A 19,958-nucleotide genomic window follows, 5' to 3' on the forward strand; every position below is an offset into this window, starting at 1 on the left:
TTTAATTCATTGTGATGTCAAGTTTTAAAGATGTCCAAGGGAATTTTGTTGCAATGTTGCACTAGATCCCGTTATTTCCCTTACTTCGTAATCATAAAAAAAAAAAAAAAGGATGTTGGGATGGAAGTTTTTACAAGCTGTTGGATAGGGTATATTGCAAAGAAAAGTGTGGAGTAATTGTTTGGCACATTGGTTTTCCATTTATTTCACCAAAAAATGATTAATATTCATCACACCTCTAGGTATTTTTGTAATTGAAAAATATATTAATATCAAATTATAATGGACGCAAATTATTAAAATTTTCTCAAAAAAATAAAAGAGTCTCTGAGTACACGTGTGAGAGCGTACTCAAAGGCTAGTCTATACTACTATTTAAGGAGTTTCTCCTATTTTGATTGGATTTTTTTTTCTAAAATACTCCTATGTTCCTAGGTTTAAGTAAAGAAAAAACTTGAGGATAACATTGTAAAAATACATTTCTAATTCTCATAACTTCAAAATAGGACCGCTCTCAATTTTAGCTCCAAAAAATCCAACTGCTATCTCAACTACCACTTCCTATATAAAAAAAAAAAACCTCCCACTACACCCAAAAAAAAAAAACCTTTTCCAAAGAGTCTGAGAAAAAGGAATCCACATGTTATACACATCTCCCACCTTCTTCACTCCACAAATAATATTCAAATTAAATAAACCCACTAGTTATAAACGGATCATGGGCAAAGATTCTTTCTATCTCTCTCTCAGCGAATACACTTTCTTCAGTAAAACTGCAAAACCCAAAGATTTGCCTTTAAGTTTTTCTTCAGTATGTTTTTCTATGGTTTCGCTCCAATTACGTTAGGAGAAGATTTCTAACCAAGTTTTCCAAGAACAGTAGTTTTTAACTTTATTTCACTGTGATGTCAAATTTCAAAGATGTCCCAGGGAATTTTGTTGCAATGTTGCACTAGATCCCGTTGTTTCCTTTACTTTGTAATCATTTAAAAAAATGGATATTGAGATGGAAGTTTTTACAAGTTGTTCAATAGCGTATATTGCAAAGAGGAGTGTGGATTAGTTGTATGGCACATTGGTTTTCCCTTTATTTCACCCACAAACGTTTAACACTCATCATACTCCTATGTATTTTTGTGATTAGAAAATATATTAATCCTAAATTATAATGGATGCAAATTATTAACTTTTTCCCAAAAAAATAAAAGAGTCTCTGAGGCTAGTCTATGCTATTATTTAATAGTTTCCATTGTTTGGACCGGATTTTTTTAGTTCTAAAATACTCCTATTTTCCTAGGTTTAAGTAGAGACAAAACTTAAGGATTACATTGTAAAAATACATTTCTAACTCTCATGCCTTCAAAATAGGACCGCTCTCAATTACTGCTCCAAAAAATCCAACTGCTATCTCAACTCCCACTTCCTATATAAAAAATAAAAAACTCCCACTACACCCCCCCCCCCCCCCCCCCACACACACACACACACACACACACACACACACACACACACACACACACACACACACAAAGCCTTTGCCAAAGAGCCTGAGAAAAAGGAAGCCAGACATTATTCACATATCCCACCTTCTTCACTCCACAAATAATATTCAAATTAAGTAAACCCACTAGTCATAAACTTATCGTGGGCAAAGATTCTTTCTACTTGTCTCTCAGCCTGTTGTACACTTTCTTCGGCAAATCTGCAAGATCCGAAGGTTTGCCTTTAACTTTTTCTTTCATATGTTTTTCTATGGTTTTGCTCCAATGATGTTAGGAAAAATTACCAACCGAGTTTTCCATGAACTGTAGCTTTTACCTTTAATTCACTGTGATGTCAAATTTTAATGATGTCCAAGGGAATTTTGTTGCCATGTTGCACTAGATGTTATTTCCCTTACTTTGTAATCATTTTTAAAAAAATGGATATTGAGATGGAAGTTTTTGCAAGCTGTTGGATAGCTTATATTGCAAAGAAGAGTGTGGAGTAATTGTATGGCACATTGGTTTTTCCTTTATTTCACCCATTAACGCTTAACACTCATCACATCCCTAAGAATTTTTGTAATTGAAAAATATATACTTTTTTTAGAAGAAAGTATCAAGAGATTTGAATTTCCTCCATAACTCCACATTTACACTTTTCTCTCTCTTTTTTTTTCGATGTGATCTTTTACGTTTAATTTTTTTAGATAAAAATCTTTCTTTTTTAATTGGCCGCAATTTTTTTCATTATTTATTTCTTTTTTTAACCCATGTCTAACTTCCCCTAACTTGTTTTTTTTTTTTTTTTTTTCTCACTCTTTTTTCGATACTTACCTCTTTGTTTTTTTATTATTCCTTTTTTATGTAGGATTTAATATTCCTTTTTGATACTAGGTTTTTTTTTTTTTTTTTTTTGAATTCAAATTTCCTTTACTCCTACTCCCTAATATATATGAGACCTTATGTTTAAAAAAAAAAAAAATCAATTCTTCTTTATTTAGAAATTGAAGAGAGGAAAAAAAAAAAAAAAAAAAGACACTCATACTATACAACTATCACTATAACTTTTCATCCATATCCCTTAAGTTTAAACATTACTACTCTCCTGTTGGTTTTCAAATTGCTAACCATATCACCACAATTTAGTTGGATCATTTTTCTAAATGAAAACTCCCACATCGATCACTCTCATATCTCTCCCTTTTCTGCTTATTCCAAACCCATTTGTTTTTGCACCCTCACATGCATTCTCCAATTTCAATTTCAATCCATGTGAGTTTTTTTTTTTTTTTTTTTCTCTCTCTCTCTCTCTATTAAACTTTGGTTGATAATGGGTTCTATTTTTCCCCCTTTTTATGAATTTTTTTTAATAATACGGTTGTAAATTTTGGGGGCAAAGGTAGCACAGTGTTTGTGGTGAAGGATTAGCACAAATACAATGAACTTTTTATTTATTTTTTATTTTATAATAGCTATTAAAATTTTCTATTCCATTTTTTATACACTCTTTTTAAGGAGTTTCTTCTCTTTCTCTCTCTCTCTCTCTCGTCAAATAAAATTTTGTCTAATTATTTTAATATCTTTTTGTAGCATCGTTTGGGCTTATGTCAAGGAAGCAATTGCGGAGTATGTATTGTTGGCTTTTGATATCAAATACTTATAAACACATGGATCTTATGATTACAATTGTTTTGGGGGTTTTATTCCATAAATAGTCAAATGGGATATCTCTAACTAGCCTCTAAGCACGCGCTCAAGTGTGTACACATGCATCTATAACAACCTAAGGAAAAGCGCTAGCCACATCTGGGTTATACCTCAAAAGGACTAGTCACAAGTGATGCTCTATGTAGTTGTTAATAAAGCCCAGTTCAACCCGGTAAATACCCGATGCGGGACTCATTACACACCCACACACATCACACAATCAATCAAATTGGGGCATCACAATCTCCCCTACATAAATCCCTAACGTCCTCGTTAGGGCCCACTTTGTGGAGTAATGTCTTCGAGCCCACATGGGGTTACCAGGCCGGCTTTGATACTATAAATATAACAACCCAAGGAAAAACACTAGCCATATCTGCGCTATACCTCAAAAGGATTAGTCACAATTGAGGCTCCTTGTAGTTGTTAATAAAGCCCAGTTTAACCCAATAAATACTCGATGTGGGACTCATTACACACTCACACACATCATACAATCAATCAAATTGGGGCATCACAGCATCAATTATAATTTGAGATATCTACATTTTCCAATCACAAAATACCTAGGGGTGTGATGAGTGTTATGTGTTTGTGGATGAAATTTTTTTTTCATCACACCCCTTGGTATTTTGCGATTGGAAAATGTAATAATCTTAAATTATAATTGATATAAATTATTAAATTTTACTCAACAAATAGAAGAACTTCTGAGCACGTGCGTGAGCGCGTGCTCAGAGCCTAGTGATTAATAATGAATATTGAATGGTAATGACATTGTAATTGGTCATGCTTACATAATAAATTATTATAAAATTTATTATGTTTTAACTGTTAACATCGAATATATATATTTTTTAATTTCATCGTTGATAACCAGGATAAATTATCAAATAAATCAAGAGTACAACGATGTAATACTTCATTGTTGAAACCAATAAGTGCAAACCATTAAATACAAAAATATGACATAAGATGGGCTAAACTTAACGTGTAAAGTCTCTTATTATTAGTTCCAATTTATAACAATACAAAAACTATCAAGTAAAGTCTATCGAATTTATCAACAAAAAAAAATGCAATTAATGTGAGTTCTAGTTAACTCAGTAAGTAAAGTCTCTAATTGCATATAGAGACTAATTGCTTAAAAAATAATGTTTTAGCTAGTTAAGATTATAACTCGTGATGACCGTTGAAAATTATTAGGTAAATTAGAAGTCCATATTATTCTACTATCTCATACCAATAAATACAAGTCATTTAATATAAAAATACTATGACTTAAATTAGTAGTAGTATGAAAAGGTTATGTGACTTCCTTATTAAAAATTTATTCATAGTATTAGCGAGATAATTAAAGATAAATAATAAGTTCATTGGGCATATATTTTCTTAGTATTATGAAGATATTAATTATTATTACTAAGATTAAATCTTGTAAATTATCTATCCTCTATTACTGTAATAAAGTTATTAATTATTACTGTTAAGTGAATTTTAATTATTATTACTTAGAATACTCTAATTCATTATTTATTAGTTTTTGTTTTTACTCTTTTCAATTCTTTTATTTAACTATTCAACTCAATTGTGACAACTTACACGTCTTTGTGATTCATTAAGAAGAATTTTGTTATGTCTTTTACATTACTCTATTAAGAATTCAATGCAACAATACAATCATTAAAAAGAATTTTCTTCATTCTCCACTGTCTCACACTCCATTTCGACTACCACACTTAATTTTCTTTTATTTTTTACATTTTACAGCTCATTTAATTGTCTTTTTTTGAGATTTAAAATCAACAAATTACAAATTTTTGTCGTTGGACTTGCTATTTTTTTTCCTCAAATTTTTTATCAAATTGGTTTGATGTTGGGTTTTTTTCTTTTTGTTTAAGGAGGCCAAGATAAATTTTAGTATTGAATTGATTTATTCTTTGGACTTATTTTAGGGGTCCAAATTTTATTTTAAGGTATTCAAAAAAAAAATATTTTAAAGTGTTATATGTAAAAAAAAAAAAAAAAAACACAAGTCTGGGGGTTCATTTGAACCCCCTGAACACCATGTGGTGCCGCCACTAGATGGGCTAAACTTAACATGTAAAGTCTCATATTATTAGTTCCAATTTATAATAATAAACAAAACTATCGAGTAAAGTCTATTGAACTTATCATCAAAAAAAAAAAAAAAAAATGCAATCAATGCGAGTACTGGTTAACTCAATAAGTAAAGTCTCTTATTGCATATTGAGACTAATTGCTTAAAGAATAATGTTTTAGCTAGTTAAGATTATAACTTGTGATAACGGTTGAAAATTATTAGATAAATTAGAAGTACATATTATTCTACATATCTCACACCAATAATTACAAGTCATTTAATATAAAAATACTGAGACATAAGTTAGTAGTAGTATGAAAAGGTTAAGTAGTATATCAACTTACGTGCTATTATTTAGAAAAAAAAAAATACTTGCTATTATTAGTGTGGAGTATGGTGTCGACTAATTACTCAATAAGGATATAGCGCTTTATTATCTTCTTTTCTTTTCTTTTTTTAAAGAAAGAAACAAACATTACAATTGTTTTTTAGGTTGGTAAAGTTTAGGTTATGTTTGGTAATTGTTTTTGCTTTCTATTTTCAAAAACTTGTTTTTAGGAATAAAAAGAAAAAAAAAACATTTTTCTTGTATTTTTTAAATGTTTGGTTAGTTGAAATACAAATAATTGAATGGCTAAAATCCAAAACTGATCCTCTAAATTTCAACTTTTGTCATTTCAGTCCTCTAAGTTTCAGTTTTGTCATTTCAGTCTTCTCAGCTTCAAATTTTATCAATTCAGTCATCCGTTACCCTTCAGTTAAGTGCTGCCGTTAACTAAATCAAAACAACGTTGTTTTGGTGTTTAAAAAAAAATTAATTTCTTTATTTTATTAAAACACTTTAATTACAATTAAAAAAAAAAAAAATCTAAGGGGAATGACGTCATTCCCCTGCCTTTGAAAATCAAAACATCACCGATACCCTATCCCTAATAATCCGACTAGCTAAGAAATTTGGGGGAGAGAAAAAGGGGGAAAGAGAGAGCAAGACTGTGAGATAAAAACCGAGAGAGAAATAGAAATCGAGAACGAGGGGGAAAGAGATATCGGCTGGGGAAGAGATACCAAGAATGAGAAGCAATTTCGCGGCGGGCTAGGGTCTTCTCCAGCAGCTCCGGCTTCGGCCAAGTGTAGCTACATAACTAAGTTCTGGAGCTACATAACAAAGCTACATGCATCACCATGAATACGACGAGGACGAGTAACCCCTGTAGCTGCTACCATTACATCTCCATAAGAATTCCTACAATAGAAGTTGATTTAATCATCATTAGCTGAATACAATGGCTTGCTTGAATGAAACTATACAACGTAAGGAATATACAGATGGAGTGATACCGAGTAAAATAATTTGTAAGGTATATCACAATCACGTCAATAAGCGTAAAAAGCCAGATCAAAATGATGAAAGTTGTAGCATTAGGCATAGGATCATGTCCTCCAATGTGCTCCAAAAAGTCACGCATGAACTTGTTTTGATACTCTAGCTTGGATTCAAAATCTTCCCAGAAGACAGAATACATGAATTGAAGTTAACGACTTTGATTTCAGCGTCCTTAGATATTTCCCCAGCAAAATCGTACTGACACTTATCATATATATTTCTCTCTCTTTCCCCCTCTTTCTTTCTCCCCCAAAATTTCTTAGCTAGTCGAGTTGTTAGGGATAGGGTATCGATGATGTTTTTGGTTTTTAGAGGCAGGGGAACAATGTCGTTCCCCTTAGATTTTTTTTTTTTTTTTTTTTTTTTTTGTAATTAAAGTATTTTAGTAAAATTATGAAATTAAAAAAAAAAAACCAAAACGATGTCGTTTTGGTTTAGTTAACAACAAAACTTAACTAAAGGGTAACAGAGGTCTAAATTGAAAAAATTTGAAACTTAGAGTACTGAAATGAAACTGAAACTTAAAGGACTGAAATAAAAAAAGTTGAAACTTAGAGGGTTAGTTTTGGATTTTAGCCTAATTTTTTGAAGAAAAAAAGATACTAAAATATGTTGTTACTAGGATGGATTCATTAAATTAGACGTGTGTTTTTTGAAAACTAGAAATTGAAAATAGGCTTTTGCTTGTTTTCAATTTCCTTCTCAAATTAAGTTTTGAAAACATGTTTTGTTTTCAGTCTATTTTGAGTTGCCAAACAAGTTTTTTAGTTTCAAATATAAAAAATTAGTTTTGAAAACAAAAAATAAGAGGAAAAACAGTTATCAAACATACATTTAAGTTTTGCATGATCCTACTTAATATAAAGTGATATCTCTTTAATAAACAAAAAAACGTAAAAATGAAATAAAATATGAATGGCTAATGTGGAAAAAAATATAAACAAAATAAAAGTGATATCTCCTTATTTTTTTTTTTTTTTTAGAGATAATTACAACATGCTGCTAACCTTGCAGTTCGAACTATTTTCCCTCCTAAACTCCCAAACACTTTGTACGTGGGGAAGTGCTAATTCGGCTACAAGGCCTTTGACTCCTTATCTATTTTGATAACGTTTAAGTGTCATGTCATAAACGCAATTGGAGACAAATCACAATTACCCTAAACTGAAAAGAGTAATTTGCAATATGATGAATCAAATTTAGGGTAAATTAAACCAAGCTTTCTTGAAATTGACAATTACCCCTAAGTGTTTCACAAAATGACACAAGGCAATGGATGCGTACTTGCCTTCTGACACCGTGACTTCCCCAATGGAATATTATATATTTTTTAAAATATTCAAATCAATCAAAAAAAAAAAAAAAAATATATATATATATATATATATATATTAGAGACTAAAATAAAAAATATTAAATTTTTATGTGGCGTTTGGTACGTGGGAATCTACATTACTCTTGGCATCTAAATTCCTAGGAATGTGATTCCTAGGAATCACATTCCTAAGAACGTAGCTATTCCTATGTTTGGTTTCATTGGGAATATCTTAAGATTCCTAGGAATGTGAGATGATAATGTTTGGTTTATTCTCATGAATCTTAAATGAATTATATATTTTTCCTATTCTATCCTTAGATTTGAATGTGAACTACCAAGTCCTTAAAAAAAAAATCTTCCTCTAAATAAATAATGAAAAACCAAATATAAACAATTAATTATGAAAAATTCATTAAAATTATAGTCTAACATTTCAAAATGACAGGTATAATACAAAAATAACTATTTAAATTCTCAAATGATTTTATTCTTAATAATAATTTTAAAATAGTTTAATCCATAATAATTTGTTTTATATTTTATCTTAATTGATTAAATGATAATGAAAAAGGGTTAAAATTGTCAATCTATAAAAAATACAGTTTCCTTTAAGCTTGGGAATCTGGATTCCCACCTGTTTTAAAGGGAATCCACATTCCCACTGAGAGAGGAATCCACATTCTCCTGGCATCTGATTCCTTAGCGTGATTTGCAACCAAACATGGGAATCTTTAAACATTCCTAGGAATCCTAAAACATTACCTCGTACCAAACGCTACATTAAGGTCACTAATATCAAAATTACCCTACACTGCGACTTCTATAACAGAATATTCTATTCTTTTCAAAAAATTCCAATCATTCATAAAAACGTTAGATACTAAAAAATATATATTAAAATTTAAGGTCATTAATATCAAAATTACTTCAAATTTTTTAGGGTGAAATTTGCACTTTGATAAATAAAATTAGGGCAAATTACACCAACCTTCTTTGGCATTTCATAAAATGGCACCCACCCGCAAACGTTTCACAAAATAACATTAAGCAACAAATAAGTAAATGCCCTCTCACACCATGCCTTCTTTATTAATGTTTAAAAGTGATATATTATATATATTTTTTAAAAGAAAGATAAGATAACACAAAGTAATGTTTAAAAATGAGATTGAGATAATGTCCTAAGTTTTAGGCAACATGAAGAAGATAAATGAAAAAATCTAAAACATAATTGAAGTATTCGAATTCAAATAAATAACAAATATAGATATGAATCAAACATTTGAATATGGGATAAGAATGAGTAGTTTTTACATGAGTTAGTGGGTTTGTTTTGGAAAGTAGTAATTTTGTATTTTTATTTTATAAATGTATTTGAATTCAAACAGATAACAAATACAGATAGGAATCAAACATTTGATACAAATGAGGATAAAGGTTTTTTTTTTCTCCTTTTATACATGAGATAGTATTTCTCTTTTAACCTTTTTTGTTTTTTGTAGGAAAAAAATTAAATAAAGGGTATGTTATTTTAGAATTTATATGAGGATATTTTGGTACGTCAAAAATTGAAGAAACAGAAGAATCCTCTTATTAGTAGTATAGAAGATTATATTTAAAATTAAAAAAAAAACATTCATATTCATTCATAAAAACCTCAAAGGGTGGGTTCTAGTTAGCTCAACTGGTAAAGTCTCTGATGGTTGTATAAGAGATCTGAGATTCATTCCCTGCTTACACCAAAAACTGATTGATGTTTTGGTCTAATGATAAAGAGCTATTATCAGGAGCGGACGCCATAGGTTGAAGCTCTCTCTAAAAAAAAAAAAAAACCTCAACGGGGGAATTCCATTTGTCCCCTAAACCTTAAAGGAGAGCATTATTACTTATTTCATCTATAGTTTAGATAGGAATATTTTTCAAAACTGAAATATTCTTTTAAAAAAATCTCAATGTTAGATGCATTAACTTGTGTATTACATTTGTACAAACATAAATGAGATATTATCATTTGATAGAAATGTTTGGGAGCTAGTGTCATTTTATGAAACCTTAAAAGAGGTCGTATGAATTATCCTAATAGTTATTTGTAAGGTGTATATTGTTAGTACCTGTCTATCAAAGATTTTGTTGTTAGTAAGGTGTATATTGCCTTTGTAGTCTTGAGAAAGTAAATATTAGGAGATTCCTCTAACTATTAACTTAGTGCCGGCCTACAGATGCAGTTGTTACGGTCGTAAAGCTCCTAGTAGAAAAAAAGAGCCCAAATTTTAATCAATAGGGTAACTTTTATTAATTAATTAAGCCTAAATATTAGCTAACAAATAAAATCATTTTTTTATTAAATGAAAAATAAGAAAAAAAGAGGAAAATGCTACACTGACAATATTTTAAAAAAAAATCGTAAGTAGCAAATTGTTACAGGCTGTTATCGATAGCAAAAATAATAATTCTAGTGGTAAGTTCAAATTAAAATCAGTAATTATTTTAACACCTAAGATTTGTTGTAAAAAATATTATGAAGGTAGTACTTCTCGAAAAATAAAAAATAGAGCAATACACAAAAAAAGTTCACAATATTTTTCATAATAGTTGAGTTGATGAACTTTTATTAGTTCTCACTTAAGTTCACCACTAGCATTATTCTTTTATTTATCACTATTAATCTACTACATCAATAGGTGTGAAAAGTTTTATCAAATTTTTTTGTCTATAGACTTTCTAATTTTTTTTTATGTGATTCATGTTAATTACTAATTAGTAATAATTTTGCATATAAAACAAGATAATAGAGTTTAAGCAATATTTAATTTTTTAAGTTATATATATACTAGGAGGAGCTTAGGATCCTCTGAAGATTTTTGAAATTGATTCCTGAAATTCTGGGGGGTAATTTGCTTTTCTTGAGGGTGAAAACATTTTCCACCAAAAGTGGACAGAAATCTAGAAAGAGTAACAAAGTTGCGACACTGTTTATGTTTTGTTTTTTTGTGTCGGCTGGTACTGTTTTTGTCATTTGCTTTTCTTGAAATTCTATATAAGGCCTCAAAGTTTTTGCCTTATGTTCCCAAATGCATCAAGCTGCCCTTGCTTTTACTCATTCTTGACCAGAGTTTCAGCGTGGCCATATGAGTTGATCTGGCCCATCTGAAACCTTACCATGCTGGATTTGTTGGATCTGTGTGGCCTGTTCTTGGTTGTATAAGAGAGAGATCGCGTTAGTTCTCCAGACTTTAGAGCCTGTGGTTGGTGTCAATGAGGTTAGTCACCTTGTTAAACTGTCCAACAAGGTTAGTTCCATCATTGCTGACTCTGGGGAACTAGAGGAGGTGATCAAGTGGGATGTCCCTCCACTTAGCATGATAAATGGGCAAGTCTTTAAACTGTACTTATATTTCTCCGGGCCCATGGCCATGAGGCATTTGGTTTGGCCTTGTATGAGTGCAAATTTGTATGAGGGGAGTATTTTTGTTTTAAGGTTCTGGAAATGAGGTCTGCATCTTGGGCTATTCTCTTGTACTGCTTTCCACCCTTCTGTTTTGCCTTTGATTTTGGACAAGACTTCTTCAGAACTGTTTTTTTAATCTGCCATTCTAATACACTAGTTGAATGCCTTATTATTTGGCTTTCGAGCTGCCTTCCTTGAGGATATGAATCCTTGCCATGTTGGATTTTCAAATTTGCATCTACAGTTGAGCCAAAGAAAATAACAAATTTATAAAAGACCTAACAATGCTCCAGGATTTTAACACAGTAATTAGTTCTTGCTCTTTTGCTTTAAGAGTATAATAAGAAGCTCATCGGCACACATAAGGTGTAATTGAGTTAGGGTTGCTCCCATTAATTTAACTTCCTTTAAACCAAAGTAGTCAATACAGTATTAGAGACCATTTTGTTATGATCAAGAGAACAAAAAATTCTAATACCAGTAATTACTAGTGTGCCATTTCAAGGTTTTATATATATGAGAGAGAGAGAGAGAGAGAGAGAGTACACCGGTTGTATGTCTAAGTAATGCTTTCGAGCTGCTTCCCTTAAGGACAAAATCCATACCATGTTGGATTTTCAAATTTGCATCTATATTTTAACCGAAGAAAGATTCATTTAAAGACTTAACAATGCTCCAATATTCTAACACTTAGTTCTTGCTCTTCTGCATTAAGAGGCAATAAGCTCATCAACAAACATAAGGTGTGATAGCGCAAGGGTGGACACCTCTAACTACTAAACTTCCTTTAAACTAAAGCACTCAATACAGTACTAGAATTCGTTTCGGTATGGTCAGGGGAACAAAATATTTTATCATAACACAATACCATTCCAAATAATTACATTTCAGTAAAAGTCAACATAATACCAAATGCAATTTCTTTAAAAAAAAAAAAAAAAAAAGCATTCTATCATAACACATTATTAGAACGGGAATGCATTCTGTGAGCAGAGTTTCAAAAGCCACCTAAAAATCAAGGTCCAAACTTTATTTTGTCACGCCTAAGATGATATCACACATCATAAAAGATAAAAAATTGTCCAAACAAAAACTTCAAACTGCTCTTATAGCACTGGTCTACATGCCAAACGACTGATCCTTTTTACCAAATGAGAAATGTTAGAGATCTTGGTGACTACCATATAGCTTCAGGAATCTCACTCGTGTACATTTTAGTGCAGACTTCGCATAATTCCATGTAAGTAACCACCGGTCATAATAAGTGAAACTAAAGATACAACACCTGCTGGAAATATCTTCCCTGATTTCTTAAAACGAGAACCCATCACTCCCAGAAGAGCAGCAGAAATGCCTGCAAATTTAGAGAAAACCATAGAGATTAGCTTAAGCAAAAGGCAGATTGAAAATGAAGCAAAGTTCCCCTTTAGAAAAGCACTTCTAGTTAGGCCTCACATCAAGAAATAAAAAAGGCACAATTATATCATGGTGCAACCACAAATTTACTTCCTCTGCAATTTATCACTCTGTAGTTAACAAATTGCAATTCACCTACTATAAGTGCTCCATTACCATTCAATTTCTAAAAAGGATTACTAATCCTAAATTTTTTGATAAATATATTTGATACTAAAAAATAAAAATCAACTCATAAATGTGACGTAGGAAAATTTGGGGAATTCATCTACGTGTGTTTGTGGTAGGGCTTAGGGGTTAGGAGAATTTGTGGATTTAGGCTTTAAAAATTTAGAAGAAAGGGTTAGGATTAAAAGAATGAATAGAAGTTTGGTCGAGAAAAGACACGGTAAAGATTTGATTTATGGTTGTAAAAGATGTGAGAAGAGACCGGGATTGAATTTGTTCACAGGTTATGAACAGTAGTGTAAACGGCATACGTAAATACTGTGAACAATGCATATGAACAGTGATGTAAACAATACAGTGAATAATGACAGAATGCCGAAGAAGAACAGGGGGTTTTTTTTGGGGGAGGGGGGGGGGTTAGAAAGGGAGGAAAGAACACAGTAAAGACAATATACCTCAATACTAAAAAATGCTAAGATTTTCTATTAATCAACTCTTCGAATTTTTTGAGTGTGTTGAATATAAATATAAATACAGAACGACTCTTTAAGATTTATAATTTGAAAAGTAAATTAAGCCTATGTTTGGTAACTACAAAAAAATGTACATTACTGTTTTTGAGGCGTGAGAATGCATAGTGCAATTTCCCCTTGTTTGTTAATTACACTTTGTACTAAATTCATCAAATAAGTTCTCCCTAACCTCTACAAATAAGCCAGGATTAAATAATTTTCAAATCTTTCATTCTCAATTAAAAAAAAAAAAAAAAAAAAAAAGCTTCTCATTCTTGTTAATTATGTTGTTTCAACCTCTAGACCCACAAATAAATTCCATGAGGTAAACCAATGACTCTTCTCCTCGGTCTTCTTTCCTTTTTCTTTCCCAAAGTTCCTCACTCATCTTCCTCTCTCACAAATCTACCTATTTCAACCGTTCTATCTCACCAAATGAAAGTCAATCAACACAACTGTATTTTAGTAGGAGTTGTGACATAATACCAAATGCTACTTCTCAAACTAACTCATTACGCTAAAATAACCTCTCTGGTTAATAAAGTTAATAATCGCTAACTAAAGCCAAAGAATCTTGTAGCTTAACTAATTGACACCTTTTTGTGTTTCCAATGGAGACATCGAGGATTCAAAACCCCCTCCCACGTTGTACTTGTAACTATTGAATTATCAAAAAATAAAAACAAATGCTTCCTCAAAGCCTAATACTAGAATAAAAAAAAACTAACTTGGAGTCTTGGACACATAGGAAGTCTTCTAGAAAATAATAGACTAACTCAATTCCCAAAATACCATTAGACCCTGTTTTTTTTTTTTAATGTAAAAACTTCAAGCACATCGGCATCGAAGAGACCCCTCCCCCACCCAAACAAAGATCTATCACTTTTTTGTCTATGGAAGAATGGGGTACAAATTACGTAGATTACACGTGCAAGGAGGGTGGTATTCTAAAAATAGATAACATTATTAAGAAGAACTTGTCTCTTGTCAATTGGTGTTGCCTATGTCGGTGTGATGAGGAAATTGTGGATCATCTTTTAATCCATTGTAAGTTTGCTCATACTTTGTGGAGTGAGGTTTTTCTTATTTTTGGGGTTCAATGGGTGATGCTGAGTATATTTGTCTCTCTTCTTTTCGCTTGGAGGAATTAGTTGGGGAATTATTCTTCAAATGTTTGGAATATGGTACTAGCATGTCTTATGTGGTTATTATGGAAGGAACGTAGTGCCCGAACTTTTGAGGACATTGAGAGACCTATTGATCTATTGAAGACTTTGCTAGCTAGGACTTTATTTGAGTGGTCTCGAATTTGGGGTATCACACATTGTATTTCTTTGTCTGATTTCATCATTTTTGTTAGATTTTCCTTTTGATTTGAATGTACTTTTTTTTCATTGCGCTGAGTTTACAATCGTAAACACATTGCAATTTTGCTATCAATAAAACTTTTATCACCTATAAAAAAAGAAGAAGGATGGGAAGTCAATTTATTATTTGTTCCTACATTGCCTAATCGCTAATTTGTAATGGAGTATGGTCTTATGTTTGGTTGGAATTAATTGGGTGATGCCATGAATGGTGATTGAATTGCTGGCGCTTTGGAAAGGATGTTGGGGAATGCATCAAGATTTGTAAAGTCCAAAAGTTATTCATAAATGTTTGAAGTTGCATATTTGGAAAGAGATAATAGATGTACCTTTGAGGAAAAGGAGACAACAATAGAGAATTTGAAGCATCTGTCTTTAAGTGGATGCAGGCTGTGACCGACTGACCTCAGACTCTTCATCGAGTTTTCATTAATTTATAAATTTGTAGATTTTTGGAAGTTTACATAGAATTTGAATTTTCAGTTTTATTTTAGTATAAATCCCATGTACTAGGGTAAAACCCTATGCTTTCTTGTTTTAACGGATTTGTTAATAAGTATATAAAATAATGGGGTACAATGCAATACAACAGTCTGTAAATTGGTATTGCTTTTGCTAATGAGCATTGGTAATGGGTTTTACACAGCCCTTGCATTAGCACTGCATATCTTGATAACTTGTTGCTTATTCAGTGTATGATGATGTTAATTATACTCTGTTTGACTTTGGAGCCCTTCCTAAATGGGTTCTATAGCTATGTTGCTCAAGCTTGGATCATTAAATGAATGACCTATTGTTTGATGCATAAAGGAATTATAGGGATATGTGTGTACCATTTAGTGGAGTAAATAATTTTTTTACATGTAACAAAATGTGTCTCTAGAAGATTGTACCTTATTTGTTAAATGGTAGTTTGCCCAAAAGTTCCATGCTTCTCTTGACATATTGAATATTTCAATTCAGAATGTGCCAATGGTCTTTGAACCAAATGCATCTCTTCATCGTGTTTGCCTATGTATTCACTAATTTCTTGTCTTTTTAACATTTAAAATTTAGGTCCTTTTCTTTAATTTCTATTTTTTAAGTGATCAGTTATTTAAGTATGCAGTTTCTTCAGGTCTAAATAAAGGAAATTAATGAATAATGATATTTTTTTTGCAATACAAAAAGCATTATTTACTTATAATTAACAAAATATTATAACAGATGTTTATAGGGACTAACAGAAACATTAAAAATTAAAATAACCAATAATAGCCATTACACCTCTTCTTCTTTTTTTGAAAGTGAATGCGTTGATATTTGTTCTCAAGAGTCTTACATCAAAATTCTAATCAAAGAGAAGTCACTAATTGTGCATTCTTTTTTCCCCCCAAGTAACAGTTAATTTATAGAACAGAGACGGGGTAAAGCTCTGGTACACTGGGGACTAATTGTGCATTATTTATAAGAAGATTAAAAGGAAAATGCTGGTGAAAAACACCAATAAGCAGGTCTTATCCATTAATTCATAGCATCATCTGTTGAACTATCGAATATAGAAAATTTAAGATAACTGAGAAGAGTATAATTGTGTCTTACCAAGCCCCAAGGATGATGCAAGAACGGGTCTCACAGGAAGCTGAGAATAAACATAATATAGCAGTGAGGCAGATATTCCTCCTGCCAACAGTGACTTCTGGCTGCCACTCTTCAAATAGCCCATAACACCACCCACTGTTGAAATGTAAACCAAAATTCAATTACATGCACATTTTTTTGATAAGTAATAAGAGTTTTGTTGAAAATGAAAAAAACTTTATTGTCACAATGGTGAACAAAAAATATCTTAATAAATTACACAGATATCAAATAGAAGATCTTAAAGGATTTTAGAACTCAAGAATAGAAGAACAATGTGTAAAACACCAAGCATGGGACCAATCAAACAAAGTATGTATCAACAAGGACTTCAAGTGATCAAGAAATCTCTCAACATCCTTAAACATACGACTATTTTGCTCTCTCCACGCTATCCACCTCATGCATGCCAGCACCAAATTCCATACATCCAAAGAATGTTTCCCAAACCAATTTCTCCAACCAAATAATAGATTTGCAAAAGTCATCTGCATCAACCACTAAATCCAAAACATTTCACTTCACAAAGCATTTGCCACATCACATTGAAGTAAAAGATGGTTCAACGTTTCCCCACTACACTGGCATATACAACACAAACTTACTAATGAGAAACACTCTCCACAAGAAGAACAAGACTCTTTTGGAGCTTAACACACGAAACGTTCTTACAGGGAAAAGAATGATTGTGGATGCCACGAATGGTCTTGTAGCAAGACAGAACAGCAAAATTGCCACTCCCATTCAATATCCATGTCATTCTATCACCTCCTTCTTCCCTAGGCACCAGGGTAATAAATGTGATCAAGAAAGGAATACACTGTCCCGATCATGAAAGTCACTATGGAACTGCGAATTCCAACTCCTAACCTCCTTGTTCAACAGAGAATCCAACACATCAGCAACTAAAGCTTCCTTGTCGACCGCACACTCAAACAGATCAGGGTATGAATCCTTTTAAAAAAGGTGTCCACTCCAAAGATCATACCAAAATATTATTTGATTTCCCTCACCTGCCTTAAAAGCCATATGCCCCAAAAAAACTATCCCGCCATGCTCTGACACTCCACCATAAACTAAACCCATGCTCCCTCAACCAACTTTTGTACACCATCCACCCCTATCTTCCCCCATTCAATTACATGCACACACAATCTTTACTTTTTAAAATTTTATTTTTACCTCTATAGCTGAACATATAATCAAGGCAAACAGACTATAACGAAAGAGATATACGACTACATAAATTATTCCATAAGTGAGATATGCCTCAAAATTAATCTACAAAGGCCATGATGATCAACATCAATCTTGCATGGTGAGTTCCCCTTAGCTTGAATAAGGGACTCGGGTTCAAATCCCACGCCAAAAACCAATTGATATCTTGCTCAAATAATAAAAGGCAACCATCATAGAGTAGAGACCATAAGTTCAAATCCTATAGTATCTATCAAAAAGATCAACGATCAACCCAAGACCAAATTTATGCAATCGAGTAATCTAACAACTTTAGGAAACTAATTCCATTTCCAACTCAATCCTAATATAGACAGATATCTCATGTCTCAACTGCTAGGGAAATTTTGAAATATAAATATATAAAATTCTATTTGTACCTCCAACAAGTGCAGCATATCCAAGAGTTAATTTCTGAGACATGGACATGGACCCCATTTTCTTGCCGTTTTGTTCTTCGCCTTCGTCGTCACCCTTGTTGTTGCTGTCGTTGTCACCGTCGCCTCCACCACCGCCACCGCCACCAAAACCGCCTCCGTCACCTCCGCCGCCACCACCGATGTCAGGTTGTATGGAGTCGACAGTAAAGACAGTGGACGCTTGAAGAGGGTCAGAAGAGACAGCCCCAGAAGCCAAAACGCAGTGTCGTTGAAGATCCAATCTGACACCACCAAATCCACAGGAAGACGGCGATTTCGAGAGCTGGGTTGGGGTTGAACAACGAATGGTACTTCTTCTGCTAAGACTGTTGTTGTGGGTTTTATGCAGTGATCGAAACCCAACCTTGGGTCGCACCACTAGTAGAGAGGACTGAGTCTGACAAACACCCACTCCCAATAACACTTCCCCCATTTTCGTTTTTGTGTGTACGCGTGTGCGCGTGTCTCCTTCTGGTTTCTTCGATTCTGAAACACGAACTAGTTGTCTTGTTGGACATGGGCTTCGGCCCGATCTGCCATCTGTTGTCCTGTCCCAGTCGAAACTTAACTACAGTAGCCCACAAAAATCCTAGTAGCACAACAGAACCCACTTGGGAAGATGTGAGTGAGAGAAAGCACCTTTCATAACTTCTTTACTCATAGCTCGTCACGTGGATAAGTGGTGAGTTTTGTTGTGATCCTATTATAACAGCCCACAAAAATTATAGTAGCACAACAAAATTTACAATTTATCCGCGTGATAAGTTATGAGTAATAGAATAAGAATCCGTTTGGATAGAATTTATTGTTGAAAATTGAAAACTGAAAATACTGTACAAAAATAATTTTTTAATGTGTAAAAATTACTGTTCATCCCAAAAAGTACTGTTTATTGGCCTAAAATCACTGTTCATGGCCAATGAACAGTGACATATGCGCGTGGAAAAAAAAAAAAAAAACATGGACGCAGCTGGAAAACGCTGCATCCAAACGTATTCTAAAAGTAGTGGGTATATAACATCAAAACTCACAACTTATCACTTAAATAAGTTGTGAGTTTTGTTGTGATCAATTAAAAAAATACACTTGACACACTATAGCTTTGATCAATTATCATTTTATTAGTCCATTGTGTTTTAAAAAATTATCATTTTAGTTTATTAACTTTGATAAATTGTCATTTTTGTTCATTAACTTTTAACAACTATCATTTTAGTTTGCTAGGTTTAAAAAATTGTCATTTTAGTCCATAGAATAACCTAATAAAATAATCTTTGAAATGATTTTTTTATTGTTAACAATGTGAAACAACGTTGTTTTAAGGGTGTTAACCGAAAATAATAATGGTAGTAGATCAAAAAACTAAAGTGATTGTGTTATCAAAGTTAATGGACTAAAATAACCATTTTTAAAATTGTAGATTAAAATGACTTGATTAAAGTTAAGGGTGTAAAATGCATTTTTGAGAGTGGACCAGGAAAGGTAGCCTATAGACTCAACCAATTAATTTAGTGAAAACTTTATATATATATATATATATATATATATATTTGTATTTTCCCTCTCTTTTTCCATGATACAATATGATATAAAACCCTTTTTTTAATTAAAAAAAGCAATATGATTAAAAAAAAATTACGAACTTAGCAAAAAGCAAAAGAAAATAAGGATTGCCAATCTTAGTTATTAGCCTATCTGCTGGTTGACTAAAAGTTAATAGAAAACAAAAACTATAAGATAGACTTTCATTCTATAATAATTAGTCTTTATATTTA

General features: G+C 32.1%; 1 protein-coding gene across 1 annotated transcript; it reads right to left on the reverse strand.

Moving 5' to 3' along the window:
- Window positions 1-12,267: 12,267 nt before the first annotated feature.
- On the reverse strand, window positions 12,268-18,804 carry LOC142643378 (uncharacterized). Its single transcript, XM_075817983.1, has 3 exons — window positions 18,145-18,804; window positions 16,490-16,624; window positions 12,268-12,799 (listed from the first exon to the last, which is right to left on the reverse strand). Exons 1-3 carry the CDS (start codon window positions 18,614-18,616, stop codon window positions 12,660-12,662), a joined length of 747 nt encoding a protein of 248 aa, XP_075674098.1. The 5' UTR covers window positions 18,617-18,804; the 3' UTR covers window positions 12,268-12,659.
- Window positions 18,805-19,958: the final 1,154 nt, after the last annotated feature.

The sequence above is a fragment of the Castanea sativa genome, chromosome 7 (genome assembly GCF_040712315.1).
Source record: "Castanea sativa cultivar Marrone di Chiusa Pesio chromosome 7, ASM4071231v1".
Lineage (NCBI taxonomy): Eukaryota > Viridiplantae > Streptophyta > Magnoliopsida > Fagales > Fagaceae > Castanea > Castanea sativa.

Excerpts from the sequence above, each read along its gene's own strand:
- LOC142643378 (XM_075817983.1), bottom strand. The coding sequence starts at position 18,616 with ATGGGGGAAGTGTTATTGGGAGTGGGTGTTTGTCAGACTCAGTCCTCT. Across the intron at positions 16,625-18,144 it reads ATATGCTGCACTTGTTGGAG|TGGGTGGTGTTATGGGCTAT; the intron begins GTACAAATAGAA and ends ACATTTCAACAG. Across the intron at positions 12,800-16,489 it reads TGCATCATCCTTGGGGCTTG|GCATTTCTGCTGCTCTTCTG; the intron begins GTAAGACACAAT and ends CTAAATTTGCAG.